This window comes from Dreissena polymorpha, chromosome 5, assembly GCF_020536995.1.
Source record: "Dreissena polymorpha isolate Duluth1 chromosome 5, UMN_Dpol_1.0, whole genome shotgun sequence".
Taxonomy (NCBI): domain Eukaryota; kingdom Metazoa; phylum Mollusca; class Bivalvia; order Myida; family Dreissenidae; genus Dreissena; species Dreissena polymorpha.
Genome location: NC_068359.1, coordinates 47326827 through 47346321, shown reverse-complemented (window position 1 = coordinate 47346321; position 19495 = coordinate 47326827). Strand labels below are relative to the sequence as shown.

General features: G+C 33.0%; 1 protein-coding gene across 2 annotated transcripts in view; it reads right to left on the bottom strand.

Moving 5' to 3' along the window:
- The window catches only part of LOC127832239 (uncharacterized), a 45848-nt gene that overhangs the window by 1640 nt on the left and 24713 nt on the right, over positions 1–19495 (bottom strand). For both annotated transcript variants that reach the window (XM_052357545.1, XM_052357546.1), the window contains 2 exons: positions 1100–1265; positions 656–811 (listed from right to left, as the gene is read on the bottom strand). In XM_052357545.1, coding sequence (XP_052213505.1) covers positions 656–811; positions 1100–1265 — 322 coding nt within the window. The remainder of the gene's footprint in view (positions 1–655; positions 812–1099; positions 1266–19495) is intronic.

The following is a 19495-nucleotide window of genomic DNA, read 5'->3' as shown; positions in this document are numbered from 1 at the left end:
GAGGCTCTATAGGATTAACATAAACAAAAACATGGTTTAAGTTTAAATTAATTCGTGGTTGTTATGCTTAATATGTGTTCATCCATTAAATATATCAAGTGAATGCATTGAATGACAAACTTCAATAAAGATGCAAACAATATGTACACGAGCCCATTGACAAACTTTAATAAAGATGCAAACCATCTAATAGGTCGCGGTGGTGTAGTGGATGAGGTGTCCGCCTAGCAATCGGGAGTTCGTGGGTTTGCTCCCTACTCTGGGAGCGTTCTCGTCATCTCCTCCATAGACACCAAGTACTGGTTCTTCACAGGAAACGGACTCGAAAATGTCCCTCTGCCTATAATGCTCTAAAGGGCGCTTGGCAGTATATATATATATAGATAGACCATCTGTACACAAGCCCATGGAATAATACTTCTATCTATTATTGCCAATGCTTTGGTGTTGTGTTGTGTGCATCTGCACAGCTTATGGTTTGATGTGTTTCCAATTCCTCATTCAGTAATACTAGTATATCTGTCTCGTCACGCATTTGCTACATAGCCCAATTTATTATTATTTATTTAGTATTATCCTTTCAGAAGTCTTTTTCACGTTCGTAAAACAAATGGCCAAAGGTCTATAAATGTTTTTTCGCATAAAACACTAATACCTCTGATGAACCATCTATCCCGTAATGCACAGCTTTTCCATTTGATTTGTTTGTGTGCTCGTAGTAGCACGCCATGCCGTTGTCGTCAAGGTGATACCGCCGACTGTCTTCATCGTACTCGTACTTGCGCGGAAATGTCTTACAAGTCCGGCGTATCTAATAATATAAAGATCAATATAAATAAATATACATAGTTCTAAAAAAGTTCCTATAATACTAATTGAAAGCATTTCTTCCAATGGATTGCGCCTTAGCATTATTGAATCTTGCCATGCACATCTGTGTTTTTTTGCCCAATCATTTTCATGTTTTGCTATTTCTGACACGCATATCACGCAGAGTCCTATGTATCATCATGTGATATGCTTTTTACTTGTTTTATGTTAAATGGTCAAAGGTCTTAAGGTCTAAAATATACACATTTAAAACGAATATCGTCAATACCTCTGATGAACCATCTACCCCATTATGCATAACTTTTCCATGTGAATTGTTCTTGTGCTGGTAGTAGCACGCCATGCCGTTGTCGTCAAGGTGATACCGCCGACCGTCTTCATCGTACTCGTACTTGCGCGGAAACGTCGAACAACTCCGGCGAGCTGTGTCGTAGCTTATCAAATAAGGATCAATACAAATAAGTTAACATGGCTCTACAAAAAAGTGCCTATAATACTAATTGAAGGCATTTCTTCCAATGGATTGCGTCTTAGCATTTTTGAATCATGGTTAGCGAGAGGGAGCAATAACTCACGACACGTTAAGCTCATTTGTAAAAGTATCAATAACCATGGACAGTCGTAAAGTGTCTTGGCAAAGAGTCACCCGAACATTCAATTATCAAGTGTCATATTCATTTGGACGTTAACATTTTAATCATGTTTTGTTTCTCTTATTTCTCGTATAAAATAACGTGTAAATCAGAAAAAAATCTATCAATCAGTTAAACAAAATATTTTGAAAGGGCTTTCGTTTCCTATTTAATAACGCCTTCAATCAATATAAAGCGCTCCATGACTCTGAGGTACGGACAGTGTTTGTTATTAATGATATTGATTGGTTAAATATTAATGTAATTTCTACCTATGTCGCCCACAACACCAGCACGGCGAGCTGCGCGGGTTCATTTCGCCGAACAATGAACCCCGACCGAAACATCTGCAAATGAAAATTATTTATCTGGTTGTGATTTGATTTGCACATACAGATGAACTATTGATTATTCGGTTAGATTCTACCAACGAAGATTCAAAGAGAACTGCGTCAGATTATTTGTTTGTGATAACGTACATGTCGTTCGTTAAATATAAATATCATCGATATGTTTGCTTGCCGGGAATCATATGTCCGACAGTTTATCAGGATCATTAAATTTGCCTTATATAAGCGAAGATTTTACTTGTATCACTTCTAGCTGTGTGGATTGACAAACAAATAATAACCAATGCAAAATAAACAATATATACCCTTGGCATTGAAGGCACCATGCAAACACACACGCGAGTAGCAGAAGGATAAGGAGACCAGCTATCACCCCGAACATCCATAACAGCCAATTTGGAATATCTGAAATAGTTATAGCATATATTACATGACACATTCTTAACTATTTACGAAGTTATTTTCTTTTCTAATTTTTTGTATATGAAAATCCCAGAGCATGTGGTTGTGGTTGATAGTCGAAATGTTGGACAGGTGGGGTTTTCTCTGGATACTCCGGCTGCACCCCCACAGCACACAAGGCCACTCTTAACTAAAATATATATTTCAGTAAAAAGCAAATAGCTGGAAACTGAAGCCAATATTCAAAACTAGGTCGGTTGATAAAAAAGGATTGTAAATGGTTCTTCTGACATGTGGACAGACCTACCCTGGTGGTTGTCTGTGATGTTGTTGTAGACCTGGTTGTAGTCTTGTTAAGAGCACGCTGGCAGATTCACGCTCCAGGTTCCATTCAGGCACTCTATGTACGCCGTGCCGGACATCTGTCGGAGTAAAATATTGGGCTCATGTATGCGTGTGCCAGATTAGATACTTTCCGCTTATATGTTGTTGTTTTTTTAAAGGAATATTATTCTTAGCGAAAGTCCAATATAGGCGGAAGGCGTCATCCCAGATTAGACTTGCAGAATGCACAGAATAATTTAACGACGCTTACGCACATCCAATATGACCAGTTTTCCCAGAACGAGGCCACTGTATATTATAGACCTATAGTTTATATATCACTATGATTTTGAAAACGGGTTAATTTACATCCAATTGTGTATAATTTGTATACATACGCTTTAAAGCTTTTACAAAGTGCGTTTATCGCCTCCAACGTGGTTTTTGGAAATTTATTTGTAAAATCGATCAGGTAATGCAAGTACAATTATAAAAAAAAAACTGACAACTGTTAAAACTGTCATATAATTATAAAAAGAAAACCCACTTCAATTTAAATTGGTGATGGGAATCATATCCGAAATCTTTATCCGGATAACCGTGTACAATAGCCGAATAAGTCCGGATATCCGTTGACTTTTATAAGTTAACTACAAGAGGCTATATATTTATATATATATATATATATATATATATATATATATATATATATATATATATATATATATATATATATATATATCCCCATATGCTTATGTAATGTGTTTTATTTAGATCAATATTAATTGACCAATTAAAAACTGTAAATATGATAGGACAGAGCAAATGTTTTGGAATATTGCACAGGTTAATTGAATTCAATATATGCCAAATATCGGGAAGAAAGGAGCATTAAACAAAACACGCAGGCGCCAGTGTACGATTTAAAAACTACAATGTAACCAGCATCACCAAGTTGATTAGGTAATGTCACGGTCACCCGCTTAGCGTAAAGCCAATTGACGGAATAATGTCAGTCTTTAATCGATTCCTAGTTTATAGTTAAACATTGAAATATACGATTTTGAACATTCAAGTACATGTATAGATGTTCACAAGTTAAATTAAAAATACATCCAGAAATCCAAAAGCACAATTATGCAAAGTAAATAGTCGTGATAATAAAATGTGATACTACCTTTATTTTCAACCATACGTTCATATATTAATATATAATAAAAATGGGTTAACTGTTTTAATACCTATCGATAGAATATATGTAATTTAATAGTGGAATTACATATGGTATGTATTTTAGGGGAATTTTGTTTAATCAAGTATTAAGATTCTAATTTGCTATCTGGATACTTGAACAGTATCCGTATACCCGGATATTTGTTGCAATCCCTTATTTTAATAACTCGAAGTTTCTTATTTGGTTAGGCATACTATAGTTTAGTACTGTGGTATTGGTAATTCCCATAATTAGAGAGTCTCATGTATAGTGATTTTATACAACGACTGAATAATGCGATATGTTTTGATGAATTGGTTCTATTTTATGTAAAAGCTTTCTAGCGTGAACTGATAAATCATGTAAAGGGCTACAGACTTATTCGTACACTTTGGAAATATACCCAAATACACAAATATGATGTTTCATGCAACAGTTAGACTTGTATCGGTATTTTGGGGAATGCAAACAAATACATAAACTTCATTATACTAATAAATTCCGTAATGTAATGGATCTACTTTTATTCAAATTGCGCAATACTACTTGATTGCATACATATACATGTTGGTTATTTTAGTTTAGCTATAAGTTAATGCACTCTTTGTATCTTATGTTGTATGTTATGATTTTAGTTCAAGGAGCAAACCCATATTTGTATCGTATATCGTATTTCAGGATTATATGATGATATGTCTTATGATTTATCTTATGATGTCATAATGATACAGCACAGCTTACCACATAACCGCTGGTGCACGTATATACGGCATATGAACCGTTCGTGTAGGGGCCAGATGTGAGCACCGAGCCGCCTGTTATAGCGGATGGTGTACCGCAATCTGAAAGGCGACATGAATGAGCGCACTTAAATTAATAGTATGGATAAAAATAACTTTGAAGAAATAATATTTTAAAAAGGCTACACAAAAATCATTTTCCCAAGAAGAGCACTAACACAAAAACTCGTTCAAATAATTGGACAAATATAGAGACAATCACGCGGACATTAATACATTTATGGATAAAACGTGCCATTACCAATATTATATTTAGAAATTATAAATGTATTTCGTTTTTTTCGCCAAAAGTCATTAAAATACTTAACGCCTTTTTTAAATGAGTGTTTGTTTCGTCATGAAATTTCAAGTGGCGTGTCGGATATGAAAATACTTTTTGTCCATAAAACGAGCTTCAGATATCATGTGTTTGTTTTGTGTTTCATTATCTATAAATTTCCATACAGATAATCATCATGCAATATAACCGTGTTCGATATTTTAAATCCTTAATTAAATAATTTGTTTTGACATTTATCAGAAGAAAAAATGTAGCATATGTTAAAAACCTTATTTGAATTAATGAACTTAATATCTTAAATGCAAGATCGATCACATTCCATCTCACTAATATTCTAACGGCAAAATGTATGAATACCATTTAATCTCATATTGTACAGGTAAAATTGGTAGTAACACCCGTAAGATTGGTGATTGCACAGTTATAATTGTATTACTTGAGTCTTTAGTAATACTTGTATCGCAATATATTCAATGTCGACCTTACATTTTCTTAACATTATTCCAGTTGGTTTTGTCTTGAATATTTCAAATGCATGTACGTCTTTTATAAAATAAAGAAAATTTGCCAAGCTAACTGATTGACCAATGTCAACAACAAACATGAAGAAAGTTTAGTTATTACAGTTATTTACATTATTCCACGTACCCGCCATATTTTATCCAATAGTGTTTAGTATTAAATCCTGTTTAAAAGTGCAGTCGATACAAAGTGGATTTAAGTGTAAGTTTTATCCAAAGGCTTCTTTTATTCCTAGCTATGGTTGCTTCCTCTTTGGCTGGTCAACACGCTTCAATTCAGAAAAAAGTTATTAAATCACCTGATCAGTATCTGGTATCGAAAATGGCGCTTTATGACACAAAAGGCCGCTCCAGTGATATGCAAATGGTTTGCGTCTATGATCATGTTGATTTATGTGAAAGGTGATAAAGAGGTAAAGCTTTAAAATTGTAATTAAGAATAGTTAAATCATCGACAGATATAAAATATAAATATTAATCAAAGCGCTAAAGGCACTGAAGTTGTTCGCTATTGAATAATTTAAGACGCACCTCATTTTTCAAAATTAATCGCACGTTTCAAATGAACACACGCCATTCGCATTTATAAAGAGTGTGTCATAACGTACGGGATGTGTGTGCACTTTTTATCATCCTATTTATTTTATATAGATAACTGAGACAAAATAACAACAACATGGCCCTTTTTTGACGTTCTGAAAGCATAGAAAGTATGATGAAAATAGTAATGAGGACTGCATTCCCAATAAAGACAATTTGCAATCACCATCATATAAAATGAATATTGTTGGAATATCGAATACCTATCTCCCTAAGACTATAATTTTATGATGAAATTTCCCTGTACAAAACTTGCGATTTTTTACACCATATACAAATTCAAAATATACAATAAGATATTGATGAATATAAATAAAAAATATTTCTGCGAGCAATACTTTTTACTCACGAATTAGGTAGTCATAAAGATAGCCTTGTTGACCCGTACTTTGTTGTTTATGCATTTCTTGTTACCCTAGCAGTTCACACGGTGTCAACAACTCTGACCTAAACATAGGTATAGAGCACTAATACGCTTTTTCGGCGTAGTTGTTTTACCCAGCTTTTCACCTTAAATGGCTTTTACATAAAGCCAGCAGACACGCGTGAATATATTCGTATATTTCATAGGCTTATTCGAGATAAAACCTCTGAACTTTGGCTACATCAAGGTGTCCGTGCAAAGGATGTAGAATTGTTTAGTGCAAGGAATTCCGACCTACTCTCTGTATGTTCAAACGACACAAATTGTGGCCCAGTTACAATTACGCGTTAAAACCCATCTCGCAGAGATTAGCCATTTACTTATCGCAATGAGATTTGTAATGACCCTCGTCATGCGAAAATGGGTCTTATTCCATATGCGCCCATCATGTATATAGCCCTTTCCGCCTGCGCATCACTCAGTCTTGTCAGGAAATACAAAATGAGACCATAACCCATTGAATGATTTAATAGTGAAAAGCATCGCCTCTGACCAGACTGCGCAAATGCACATGTTAGGTTTAAGATACGCTGGCCGAAACGCATAAGACCTATGTTCGCATGACGCGGCTATGAAGGTGTAATTTAAATGTGTCAAAAGAAAACTGCGTTTAAATCAAATATTAACATACGATAAATGTCGATAGTGAAGAAATATTCTCATAATAAGGCATGTGAGGACACATATGATGTGCACTCCCGTAGTATAATGTTTATCTACTTACACTAATTTGTGGTTTGACAATGATAACACACATTTCATGCGGTGAATATGCGACTTACAAGTGAAAAAAACACATAATAGTTTAACTTTTATTTTCAATGTATTTATTTAGAAACGTTAATTGCAAACTTTATTTCAGCATTTACGCCGACAACCTTTTAAAAAGATATTTCTTGTTAAATTTAGTTTTTTTTAATATTCGGTATAAGCGATTAAAAACATTTTTGAGGTTGTCTGTAGTATACCTGTAGTAACTGGTGAACTCATGCTCAACGTTATATAAATTGAGAACTGTGAATATAAACAAGCTTAATCTTCTACTATTGCATTGTTAGCACCCGTAAATACAAAAGATCGCCGCTATCTGTTGAGAACAAAAGATTTAACCCCGTTGTAGAAGCATGAACGAGATTACGAAACAGATAATTCTTGTTATATTCAATTGTTTTTTATATTCGGTTTAAGCGATAATGAAGCATTTTTGTTGTTGTCTATTGTATCCCTGAAGTTATTGTTGAACTCATGTTCAACGTTTTATAAATTGAAAATATAAACAAGCGTAACCTTATACTATTGCGTTGTTTTCCCGAATCTATTAATAGCCTCGGATTATGAATGACCTGTACTACGTCATTAAGAAGCAGGTGATATTGGACTATTTTAATCAGTCATACATAATTTCTTCCGCGACACGTATAGTACAATCATTGTTTATTGATTCTTTTCTATATAAGCTCCGTTCAAAAATATTCCATTTAACACGATATTCACATACTGTTTCCATTTGTGAGTGAATATAGTTGGGGAACTCAAACCTCTTGCATAAATTATACAACTCTTTCTCGCGCGGATACGACAGGTGTGGCGGGTAGTAGTTCAGTAACAACATAAGCTGTTCGCTTCGCGAACAACTAAAAATGGAGCTCAATATGTTATGATTGGAAAGGCATTTTGTTCCAGTTACTGTTCTCTTCAAACAAAACGTATCGTCGAATACTGTAACACACATTTTTATATTTATTTTTAGACAGACCTCATCTGTATTCTCACTTTATATGTCAAAATATATAGTCGTTTCAAAAACCGAGTAGTTGTATAAGTTACTGTTGCTATTTTCGATTGCAAATGTTCATAAAACAGATGTTAGGTATGTTGATCTTACTTGCTTTTGAACCGAGCATTTATAAAGACAACTCATGATTGAGATCATTCTTTTTAATACAGTCTAGCTATTCAATTTAAATGTTCTTACGTTTGTGTTAGGTTAGTGTCTATATTTGCATTATATTTAGATACGAAAAACATGATTGTGCAAAATATAAAGCTATGACAAATTCAAAGTATGTACTTCCGATCAGAAAGCCTACATTCTTGGGAGAGTCGGCTAATTGCAATCGGTGATAGCTGTATGATTCAGATTTAAATGAAGATTTATTTTAAAAAGTGTTATGTTTAATACAATGAGATTATGCATATTGATAAGCAAGGTTACTGAAACTGAAACCTCAAAGAGGCCACTTATGGGGTTCAAGCATGATATGATATGATATGATATGTTATGATATGATATGATATAATATGATATAATATGATATACAATTATATTATATTATATTATATTTTTTTATTCAATAAAAGACATACAATGTATACATGCGTATGATCATAAGACAAAATGATACCATGTAGCAGCAATAATGTTCAAACATGTTATACAATATATGCTAATATATACTTTTTTCTTTTGGTTGGTTGTAAAGAAAAACTGAAAAGTTATGAATAAGGATGAGTTGCATCAAGTGGGTAGAAAACATACTGGACTTGTTCATGAATGTTTAATGTGTTTCCATTTTTGTTCAAATATATTAAGTGTATCATTGTTTAGGGCTATTTCTTTTTCAAATTGAATCTTCAGTTTTAAATAATTGATAAAACAGTTCATTTTAGACTTTTTTTTCTGTATTTCATGCTGAATATATTATATTATATTATTTTATATTATAGTTTATTATATTATATTATATTATATATTATTATATTATATTATAGTATATTGTATTATAGTTTATTTTATTATAGTATATGTAAGAAACGTTATGTGTTACTAGGATGCAATATCTAATAACTGTTGCATTGATAAATTTGTATTGCATGAACGAGAGGCAAAATCATATATATATATATATATATATATATATAATGATAGGCTTTATTTTATTCTTTATCATGCAAAACCGACAATATTCACACGAATGGTGCGATAAGATAAATATATCGAAGATATTTTTTGTGAAAGACTTCAATTAATTATTGTCAAGCAATGTATGATGCGTTGTTAATAGGATTTTAAAATATTATCAAATTGAATTTACCACAAATAAGGAGTCAAATTGACAGGTATAAATACCTCAATTAACTTTCAAATACTGACAAACTCTTCATATCTGATGATTAAGCTTTACTGTCGATAAAGAAATGTCAAACGAGTATATAATCTTATGTTTATTAGTCGCGATTGCTAATATGGTTCGATTAAAGTCGCAGATATAAATAAAAAGGCAGTGAACAAGAAACTCCATTCTGCCACTTAGCATGTATTATTTTTCACATGAAGCATTATCACTCTGTTGTTGAAATGTTATCTAAACACATATACAGTTTTAATTAAATTTCAATTTGTTTGCATATGATTTTGTTTGCGTTATAATAGAAGAAACAAACTACTGAGGACGCAATTTTAAATTTCCATTAGCAGTATATCAGATAAGCAATGTCATATCCTTTTTTTATTTATTTGATTTCTGTTTTTAATTAAAATGTATTTATTATGTGCATTATAAAGTACTTGTCATGAGTTACTTTTTGTGATGCTTTCTTTCAATTTATAAACTTCTCCTGGTCGTTATCTCTAGGTTGTCGCGCCTCTTTCAATTTAGTCTAAACAGACCAACCGCTGGTTAACATAAGTTACGACTGATAGGTTTAAATGCGAAATATATTTGCAATCACTTATCTTATAATGCTTTATAAGGTAATCAGTAAACAACAAAAGCCTGACACTTGCGCAATACGTTGTGAAATGGTAAATTATTATGGTAATTATAGTTTTCCGTATTAACAATTCTCAGCCCTTGAGGATGAGAGGAAAATACAGGACACTTGATGTGCAAATCTGAAAAGTAGGTAGGCGTAGATGATGCTGAATAAAATGTTCAATAAGAACGAAATGTTCTTGTCAATATTGCCGACTAAGTGGAAATATTTGTAGAGTCAGCTTGTGGAAAACTCAATAAAGCTGTCACAACGATCGAATGTGCGCTTGACTTCGTGCGTCCTTCCATCAGATTTGTGCAGACAGTAACTGAATCAATCACCATGCAATTTTGTAATGACTCCAAAAAAAATTAAACTATGATGATACAGTGTGTAACAAGTAAAACCCGTTTATCTAGCTCAAGATCAAGGTTCATCGTAGATGGCCACAATCAAATGTTGGCACAACACAGCTTGTCTGGACCGTACCTAATTAATTAATCAATGTATATCTTTCGCGATGGTTCACCTCAATCTTATTGCTGAGATGTCTCTGATTCTTCACCAGCGACGATTTGTTACCGTATTTAAGTACCCGGTTGTGACGATATACACTATACAGATGAAAAAAAAACACCTTATAATCTTTGGCTTTGCTAAAATGATTGAAACTTAATAGTGTGAGTTTTGTCGTATCAATCTTTACATTAATACTATCATTCGTCCTGAAAAGAGATATCGAACAAAACACGCCATTAATATGAATGCACTGGAATATCGTGAACTTTCAGAATTTGAGGAAAATCGTGCCCCTAAATTAAATGGTTTGGTAAATTTATCCAACATAAGACACACAATTTATGATTAGATAAATTGGTTATAACTGACTTTATTGTCGCGATTATGACTGTTCTTTATTAAAGGGTGTTGTACAGTTTGATTAAATATAACCAAATTCAAACCAACAAAGAATTTCGCATATGACTTGTATTGATTGAAGCGAAAAGGAAGATAATGACGTGTATAACGAGGTATAAGTGATACAAATGCATTATGCTTTGAGATTCAGCTTTGAAACATTTAATTTTTCATTTTAAATGATACCAACATCAATTTTGACAAAATCCCTTATTAAAACAGTAATGCTATTAAATTGCTTCATTTTGGTGGATAACAGTAAAAATAGACGGCATCTCTCTAGGGTCAAAGGTCGCGTTTGAATCGACTCACGTCATTTCTAAAGCAATTTGAAAATAATTTAACATAAATCTTTACATGGTGGAGAGGGCGTGCCACATGAAGACCGATCTCCCTGTTTCAAAGATCAAGGTCACACATAGATTTCAAAGATATATTGTGGGCATAATACAACTGGTTTTGACCGAAGCGTATCATCATTATTTATCGGAGAATAAAAAATAATCACCATTTTGTAACAAAGAATTGCGTGCAAGGCATTTTAACCTATCTAAAATGTCAAGGTAATCCTTTAAGGTCAATGCTCAAAATATGGGCGTGATACAGATTATGCAGACTTTAACTTAATTGGCACCTAAATTTTTAAAGCCCCATAAATACTAAAAATCAACGAATATTTCGTAAAATATTTCGTTAAATAAAGTTAATCAATAAAAAATCAATGTTCCTTATAGTAAAAGTCAAAATTGCAACACTATATGTGGTATGGTAACATAGATTGAACGAGATGTGCTTCTGACAGCGTCGGAAGCACGACGTAGTTCTCATGAACTGCCCGAAGCCAATGTCGCGTTCGCTCGTTAATGTTCGGATATCGTCCTGGAAATTCACATAGAATATATTGTAACAAAAAATAAAAACGAGCATTTTGTATCTCGTTGAATCTATGTTTTCAGACCATACCTAGCGTTGAAATTGTGGCTCTTGCTGTAAGGAACACTGTTTTGAATGTGTTCATTTTATTTTTCGAAATATTTTACGAAATATTCGTTGATTTTGAGTGTTTATGTGGCTTTTATAAAAGTTGTAATGCTATTTAGAGCACGATGTTGCTCGTGTCCCAAACTCAAGGGTCAATGTCATTCTATATTGTTCAATAATTACAAAAATAAAATGCCATTCTTGACATTTCAAAACGTAATAAGTCGAATGAAATTGAACATCTGCATTTAAAAAAATAATAATGCGGTAAGTGTTCTATTTTATTGCTCGTAAAACTTAATAAGCAATTAATACGTTTTTCAATGAGTGCGTAGTGCGAAAATATATTGAATTTCATCAATGGATAATCATGTCGAATAATAAAACAAGGTTCGTATGCTAAGTGAATGATTTAAGTTATACAATACCTAGTCAAAAGGCAAAACATTGCACAATTTTGCGCACAATAATTGTGATTTGTATTGAAATTCTAATAGTAGGTGTATTTATATTTGCGAACGTGTAAGAATGTTTAAGAATAAGATTATTTTAAATACCTAAAGTAGTATGCCTTGTTTGACTGATATGAAAATCAGACCAGATAGTTTGTGCTTTTAAAGAGTCCATAATGACTAAAGTTTAACATTTAAACCAATAGAACTGATAATTATATCCTTATGGGTTATATCCACTCGATTTATTTTGCGCAATGGCTTGATCATCTGCGTAACGATGACAGGTCAAATCTTCACATGATCGATGAGACATATTCGCCGCGTTAACGAGATTTAAGACAAGTTCATGGGTTATAGAAACCCCATAAACAACGTTCGTATTGAAACAAAACCTGAAATAACGGTCTCAAAATAATAGTAAGGATTTAACCAAAAGAGCTACAACATAATCACGAGTTCATTAAGACCACCATATTCACAATAAACGAACACATACTAAAGTTATTTAAGTTTTTAGTTCACAGTAACTGGTCTACCACACTGATATTTGTATTAAATGGACATTTTACACAATTTTGAAACGTAAAATGTATATTCCAAAAAGGAAATTAATACTCCTGACTAAGAAACATGTTTATTAAAAATCATCAATCGATATTTATATAGAATTCAGCGAAAACGTAAATTACCGGCATAACTTAGGATTTAACGTTTTAAAACTATTTCACAAGTTTGCGCGGTGTAGTGGTAGCCAGGTATTATTTGCTTCTAAAGTTCCCGGCTTCGATTCCCATTGCAGCTACATTGTTTCATTTTATATTTTCCCTTGTTTTTATAATTTCTCAGACTATTCAAGATATAACAGTTGTTTGTCCAAACTTATATTGCGTTTAAACTAAACATAAAAATGTACACAAATAAATTAAATGTAATAAATGGAAGGCTCGATTTTTTACAATTTAAATTTACAAAAGAATCCTACAATGAACGTGCATTTAAGCCGCTTATGAAAATTTAAGTCATTCCCGTTTCACAAGCTTATCATTATTGTATATTTATTTGCGCCGAAATATATATATATATAGTTTTGGTCAATTTTTTACACGAACAATGTTTGTTGAAGAAATGCTTTCCTGATTCAGTGTGTATATTATTCGTTTCTGACGGCAAGTGCGATAAAATAGAACAATTGTACAGCTATTATATTATCAATATAAATAGTTCACGCCATTGCTTTAAAGTGAAGCGTATGCCATAATGTCGACAACTATGCTATTTCATAACACCTTATCAATCATTCATGAGTTGATGCTTGACAAAATTGTGATTCAAAAACTAATAAGTATGTTCACATCTAAAGGAAAACATCGAGGAAGACACGGCCGTAGCTTCCTAATAGTTTTATTAACTTTGATAAGCAAATAAGTTGAATTTCATTTTGACAAATGTTAACGGAACTATTTAAGTTGCAGACAAAACCATCAAATTCTTCCATTGCTAGATCGTTGCGCTGTTTTATGGCAACAGATAACTCTTTTTGTGTGACAATTGAACATGCTTGCCATGTCATATCACATCTTGTTAGAAACTGTATAATATGTGGTATTTTTAAGTCTTTACCAGTCAACTACAAACCATGATTTAGACAAGAACTGTGGTATTTGGCGTATTTGTAGATTGTGTCAATTGTAAAATAGAAAAAAAACAAGTATTGGAATTTCATTTATTGACACGCCACATGAATTTAAAAAACGGCGCTGTTAGAAAGTTGTTTAGTGTCGTTTTGTGAAATCATTCCTCTTGTTCCGCACTATATGAGTTTATCTAGCTTTGTAGTATAAACTGACCAAAAAAGAATGGTACAATTATTTCAGAATTGTTAAAAAACCAATACAACCATAACCGTGAAACATACTTTACGCATATTGAATGTTTCTTTTTTTTTTTTTTTCTCCACGTTTTCTTACTTAAGGATTTTAATGGGATTCGTCCGTATTTCATTTAAGATACATGTTTTGGGTTTAAGGACACACAAAATTATGAAAAAAATAATTTTAAGTTAATAAATTAAATTTTGTATTTGTTTAAAATGATTTTAACATCTCTATCTGTTTCTAAGATCTTAATTGATTACTGAGATTATATTTAACGCGTTTATATGTATATGTTTGTATAGTTCAGTATTACACTTAAATTATGTGTGACTGTGCGGCATTCAATCTGTCTGTTTACCGCATGCAAATAAAGTACATAGGTATCAATAATTCACCCTTTAAGTAGAAAAATCACACAGGGAATATTTTATTATAATTAATGCATTAACGCATTTAGTAAATTATGATCTCGTGTGAACAAATTATGTCTTGAATCAATAATCGGCGGTCGGGCATGTTATTTGATCTTTATTCACGTTGTTTAATTTTCGCCAATTTGCATACTTTAAGCATGTATTGGGCCTTTATGTGTGGTAACATCAAAACATTATATGCACATAATAATATCTGCAATGTTATTGATAAACATGCAAACACAAACAGAATACTCGCAACATCAAAAGCTTAACAAAGTTGAAGTAACAATGGTTTGCTATAGAAAGTACTTTCATCTTGTACAATGGCGCAATAATAAGGTAACAATACGTTGCACCTTTGAACAAAGAAATGAGTTCAAAAACACACGATACTTGGCCTGCAAGAATTGATGATTGATAATCACATACAACATTAATTAAGTGCGTTAATAAAAATCTTTAACTGCATAGAGGGTGTAACGACGTCATCGTTTGTGCATAAAATCATAGAAGGATTAGCATGGGTTTCGTGAAGAACTTTTTGTCCATGTTTTAACGTCAATGTCGTAACGTTTATCCGTTTTGGCATTATAGTTTTGACATTATTTTGTGCTCGTATTTTAATTGCGCTCTTCATGAGTGTGTGGCATGCAAATATGGTCGGGTTTCACGGCAGAAATTTAACGATTCGTGCTGTTCAAATGAGGTGTAACCTTAAACGAAACTGACGCTATTATATGGTTCAAGTTATAAAAATTATCACAGTTTGCAGTCCATGTTGAAATCAATGACAGGATTAACTTCGTCTTCAGTATGTGTATTAATTATGTTCGATTGACGTATTTATTTTTAAGTACTTTAACGTCTAATAGCTACCGTAATCTTAAAAGGAGATGATATTTTCCGAAACGTTCTTCTTTATTCGCATTTCTTTCGCAAATTTAAAGAGTTTAATTGAAAGGCAAAAGTCACATATCACTTTTTTAATTAAGGCTATTTATTTTTGGTTTAATAAGAGCAATCGGTTACGCCCAAACAAAATCTGGATTAATGTGTAAATTAATTCATTTAGTGTATACTCAACACATATACATATTAGAGTTGAAAATATAATAATAAATAATAATAATGATGATAATAATAATAATAATAATAATAATAATAAAAATAATAATAATGATATAATAATAATGTAATTTCGTACAGAAAATAATTATACGACATTTTGATTATTTCCTAAAATTTAAAAAAAAAGTAATGAAAGATACTCTTTTTCACACATTCATCGTGTGCATGTATGCCATAATTATAATTCAGTTGATACATCAATAAGATAATTTGCACTTAAGTTCTTCAAATATAAGTTCAAATTCTTGTTTATACAGCTTTTATTGAAATGCTTGCATGAAACGGAAAAACACTCACATATATAAAGTTACCAGAAATGTGTTCATTTTGTAAATTAAATGTAACTATATCATAAAGTTTGGTATTTAAAGCACAAAAATACAACTTCAAATAAAGAAAGAAACACATTCCAATGCACAATACGAATATGTATACTTAGAACATAACAAATGACGCATGCTAATAGGTGCAGAACTGTCCGAATATTGGACTGAACTATATATATTCGACTTGTTACGTCCCCTCCAACAGTAGGTTAAGAAATGTCAGTTCGCGTATAAATTATTAGTTAAAACATCTAGATCGTTTGATGCAGATAAGAAAACAACATCGTTTTAAAGTTGCTCAAGTGGCCCTTGTGATTTGCATATTGTAAACCAAGATTAAACATAACTCATTCGATCCGTGAGATGTCACTTCGCTTGAACCCTTATTCACCTGGTGTTGAGAGGTAACTGAAACATCGTATCTTCTGTTTGCCAAAATTGTAATCCTGTTTTGGATTTTACGAAGAAGAAAGGATTTATGTCACTGTCGAAAAAGATACACAGGCATTCTTTGGAAATCTTATCATTGAAGATGTGTCTTTCGATGTGGTTTTGAGTTGACCTATTTATATTTTATGATATTAGGAAGGCTATTTTTATGATACATACATTGTCACCTAACACGAGTATATTACCTTTACCGATTAATAACTTCAATGTAAAATTGCATATCAAACACATATGATATGTACTTAGTAGGAATATACTTGTCGGTATAACATGATCATAAATCAACAATAGCATTATATGATGGAGTGGTTAAAGGATATGCATTGTCTATAGAAACTTTTCCGCAAGTTACATGTAATGTAAAACAAATGTATAATAAATAGTTGATATTAAATATGTCTACACATGAATAAATCAACGTTGAAGAACCACAAAATCTGCTGACACACCACACAATATTTAAATATTTCTCACGAAGCGGGTTACTCATAATTAATGTATTTATATACACCCAAATAATCACTCCGGTCGAGTCTCCAATCGCGAAAATTCCCATATAGCGTAAAGAAATAAAGATTAATGATTTCTAATTTTTGTATTGCTGCGTTATTCTTAAATATTATTATTTAATGTCAACCTGTTATCAAAGCTTTAAAATAATGTGTCAACAATGCGCTGTATACTTAAACGCCTGAATGGCAGATTCATCAATGTTATCGTTCACCGCATCGTGCATATGTCTCACCACTGTTTAAACAACGATGCGATAGGTATAAACAGAAAACATCAGCGTTCATTTGGTTATACCACTTGCGCAAAATCAATTTAGATTCAATATAGAGCTGAGTCTTTTTTCTATATTCAAAGTGCCCGTATATAGACATATGCCATCCTCCGTGTTATTCGGTCTTCCTTCGTGATGCTCCGCGTTTTCACCGTGTGTAGACCGAGAACGTCATTGTTAGCACCCTGTCTATCCGGTATCATCCATGTTATTACGTTACTGTCCGTGTATCAACCGTGTTTCTACCGTGTTGGTCCGTGTTTGCACCGTCTTCCATCTCGAAGCTTAGTGATTATCAGTAGTGGCAGCAATACAATAAACTGTACAGGCGTGTTCCGTGTAACTGCCAAAAACGGTCGGGATACAACCATTCAATTGCATCATGATCTGGGATCTAAAATTTCTACCCACTGTCAATGACACACACGGACAACCAAGGCATGCATGCGGCTGTCCACGGACCATATACGACAGCTACACGGACTATCCGGGATGCTGCCATGTTATCGGAAGGTGACGGATCAACACGGCAGTTTAGAACAAAACTTCTGCGTTGGCCTTTCGGAGCACCAATGCTATTCATGGACGTGTCTGGATCTACAAGGATCGACGCGGAGCTTAAAAGCTGCTACATGGTTCCTATGCCGGATCGTGCCGGACATGATCCGTCTTAATCCGGCATCTATATAGGACTGGGGCATAAGGTCCACGTTTTTGTCTAGTGTATGAATTATCTACATTGCCGCTGGCATACAATCACACATAAATTAATTTGATGATGATATCAGTCTTTTCAAGATCGTAAATTTCTGAACGAAACTGTCGCCATATTGTAAATGGCCATATATATACTTTTCAACCGGGCTGATATTTAGTAAATGTTCAGTTTACTTTAATCCTTTTAAATCCATAAATATCGATGCAAAATTCGAATGCATTCAGTTTGTACATATTCGCGGCGAACTAATATACACTATATCCTTACATTCGGACGCATGCATTGGGAACATTCTATATGGAGACGAGACTAGTGACTTCTAAACAAATACTAAAACAAGAAACCGTCGGAGACGGGTGATGCTCCCCAAAGGTTTTTTTTTGTCACAATATTGCACTATATATTCAGATTAAAGGAAACGTCTTGAGGGACATAACTTTGGACAAAATAATACGATGGATGGTTTAGCAACTTAAAATTTTTAAAGGGCCATAACTCTCTAAATAAATCATCTAACCAGATCCCACAAATAACATGCGCATCTCCTCAAGGTAGTTAGGCTTCCCATAAAGCTTCATTGAATTCAAGTCAGTAGTTGGGGGGACAAGAATTGCACTATATGAACAGTTTATAGAAAATTTCAAAGGCCCATAACTCTGTGAAAAATCATCCGACCAGAACCGGCTGATAATATGCACATCTCCTCTTGGAAGTGAAGCCTCCCATAAAGTTTCATTGAATTCCGGTCATTAATTGCTGAGAAATAGCCCAGACAAAAATTGTGCACGGACGGAATGACACACGGACAGACGAAGCGGCGACTATATGCTCCCCCCAAAAAAAATTCGGGAGCATAATGAATGATGCAGTGCACAATTGTATTATTTTTTAGTTAGCGCTTTGATATTTAGTTTGCAACAGAACAGCTGTCAAACAACTCTTTGTTTGCACCAAACAAGTCTCTCAAAACATCTTTTCTTTTCCCCAAACTGTTGCCTACTTCAATAACAGCTACACCTTTAAAATGGCAACCATTACATTTACTTGGCTAATAGGTATCTACAATCGGAGTTGTTTTATTTATTGCATTTCGTCGGACAACAGGCAACCAAATGTAAACTTAGGTAGATGAAATATATAAGACCTGGTATTTCGTTCCGATCCGGTTCGAGCATATAGATATTATAAATGTTATATGAAAATTTATGTATAACGATTTTTATATGTTTGAAATAAACATGTTTAAACTGATAAGTTTATCAGCAATGTTGTTTTAATTGAAAGAAATTGCTTTGAAATCAGATGTAGCGTC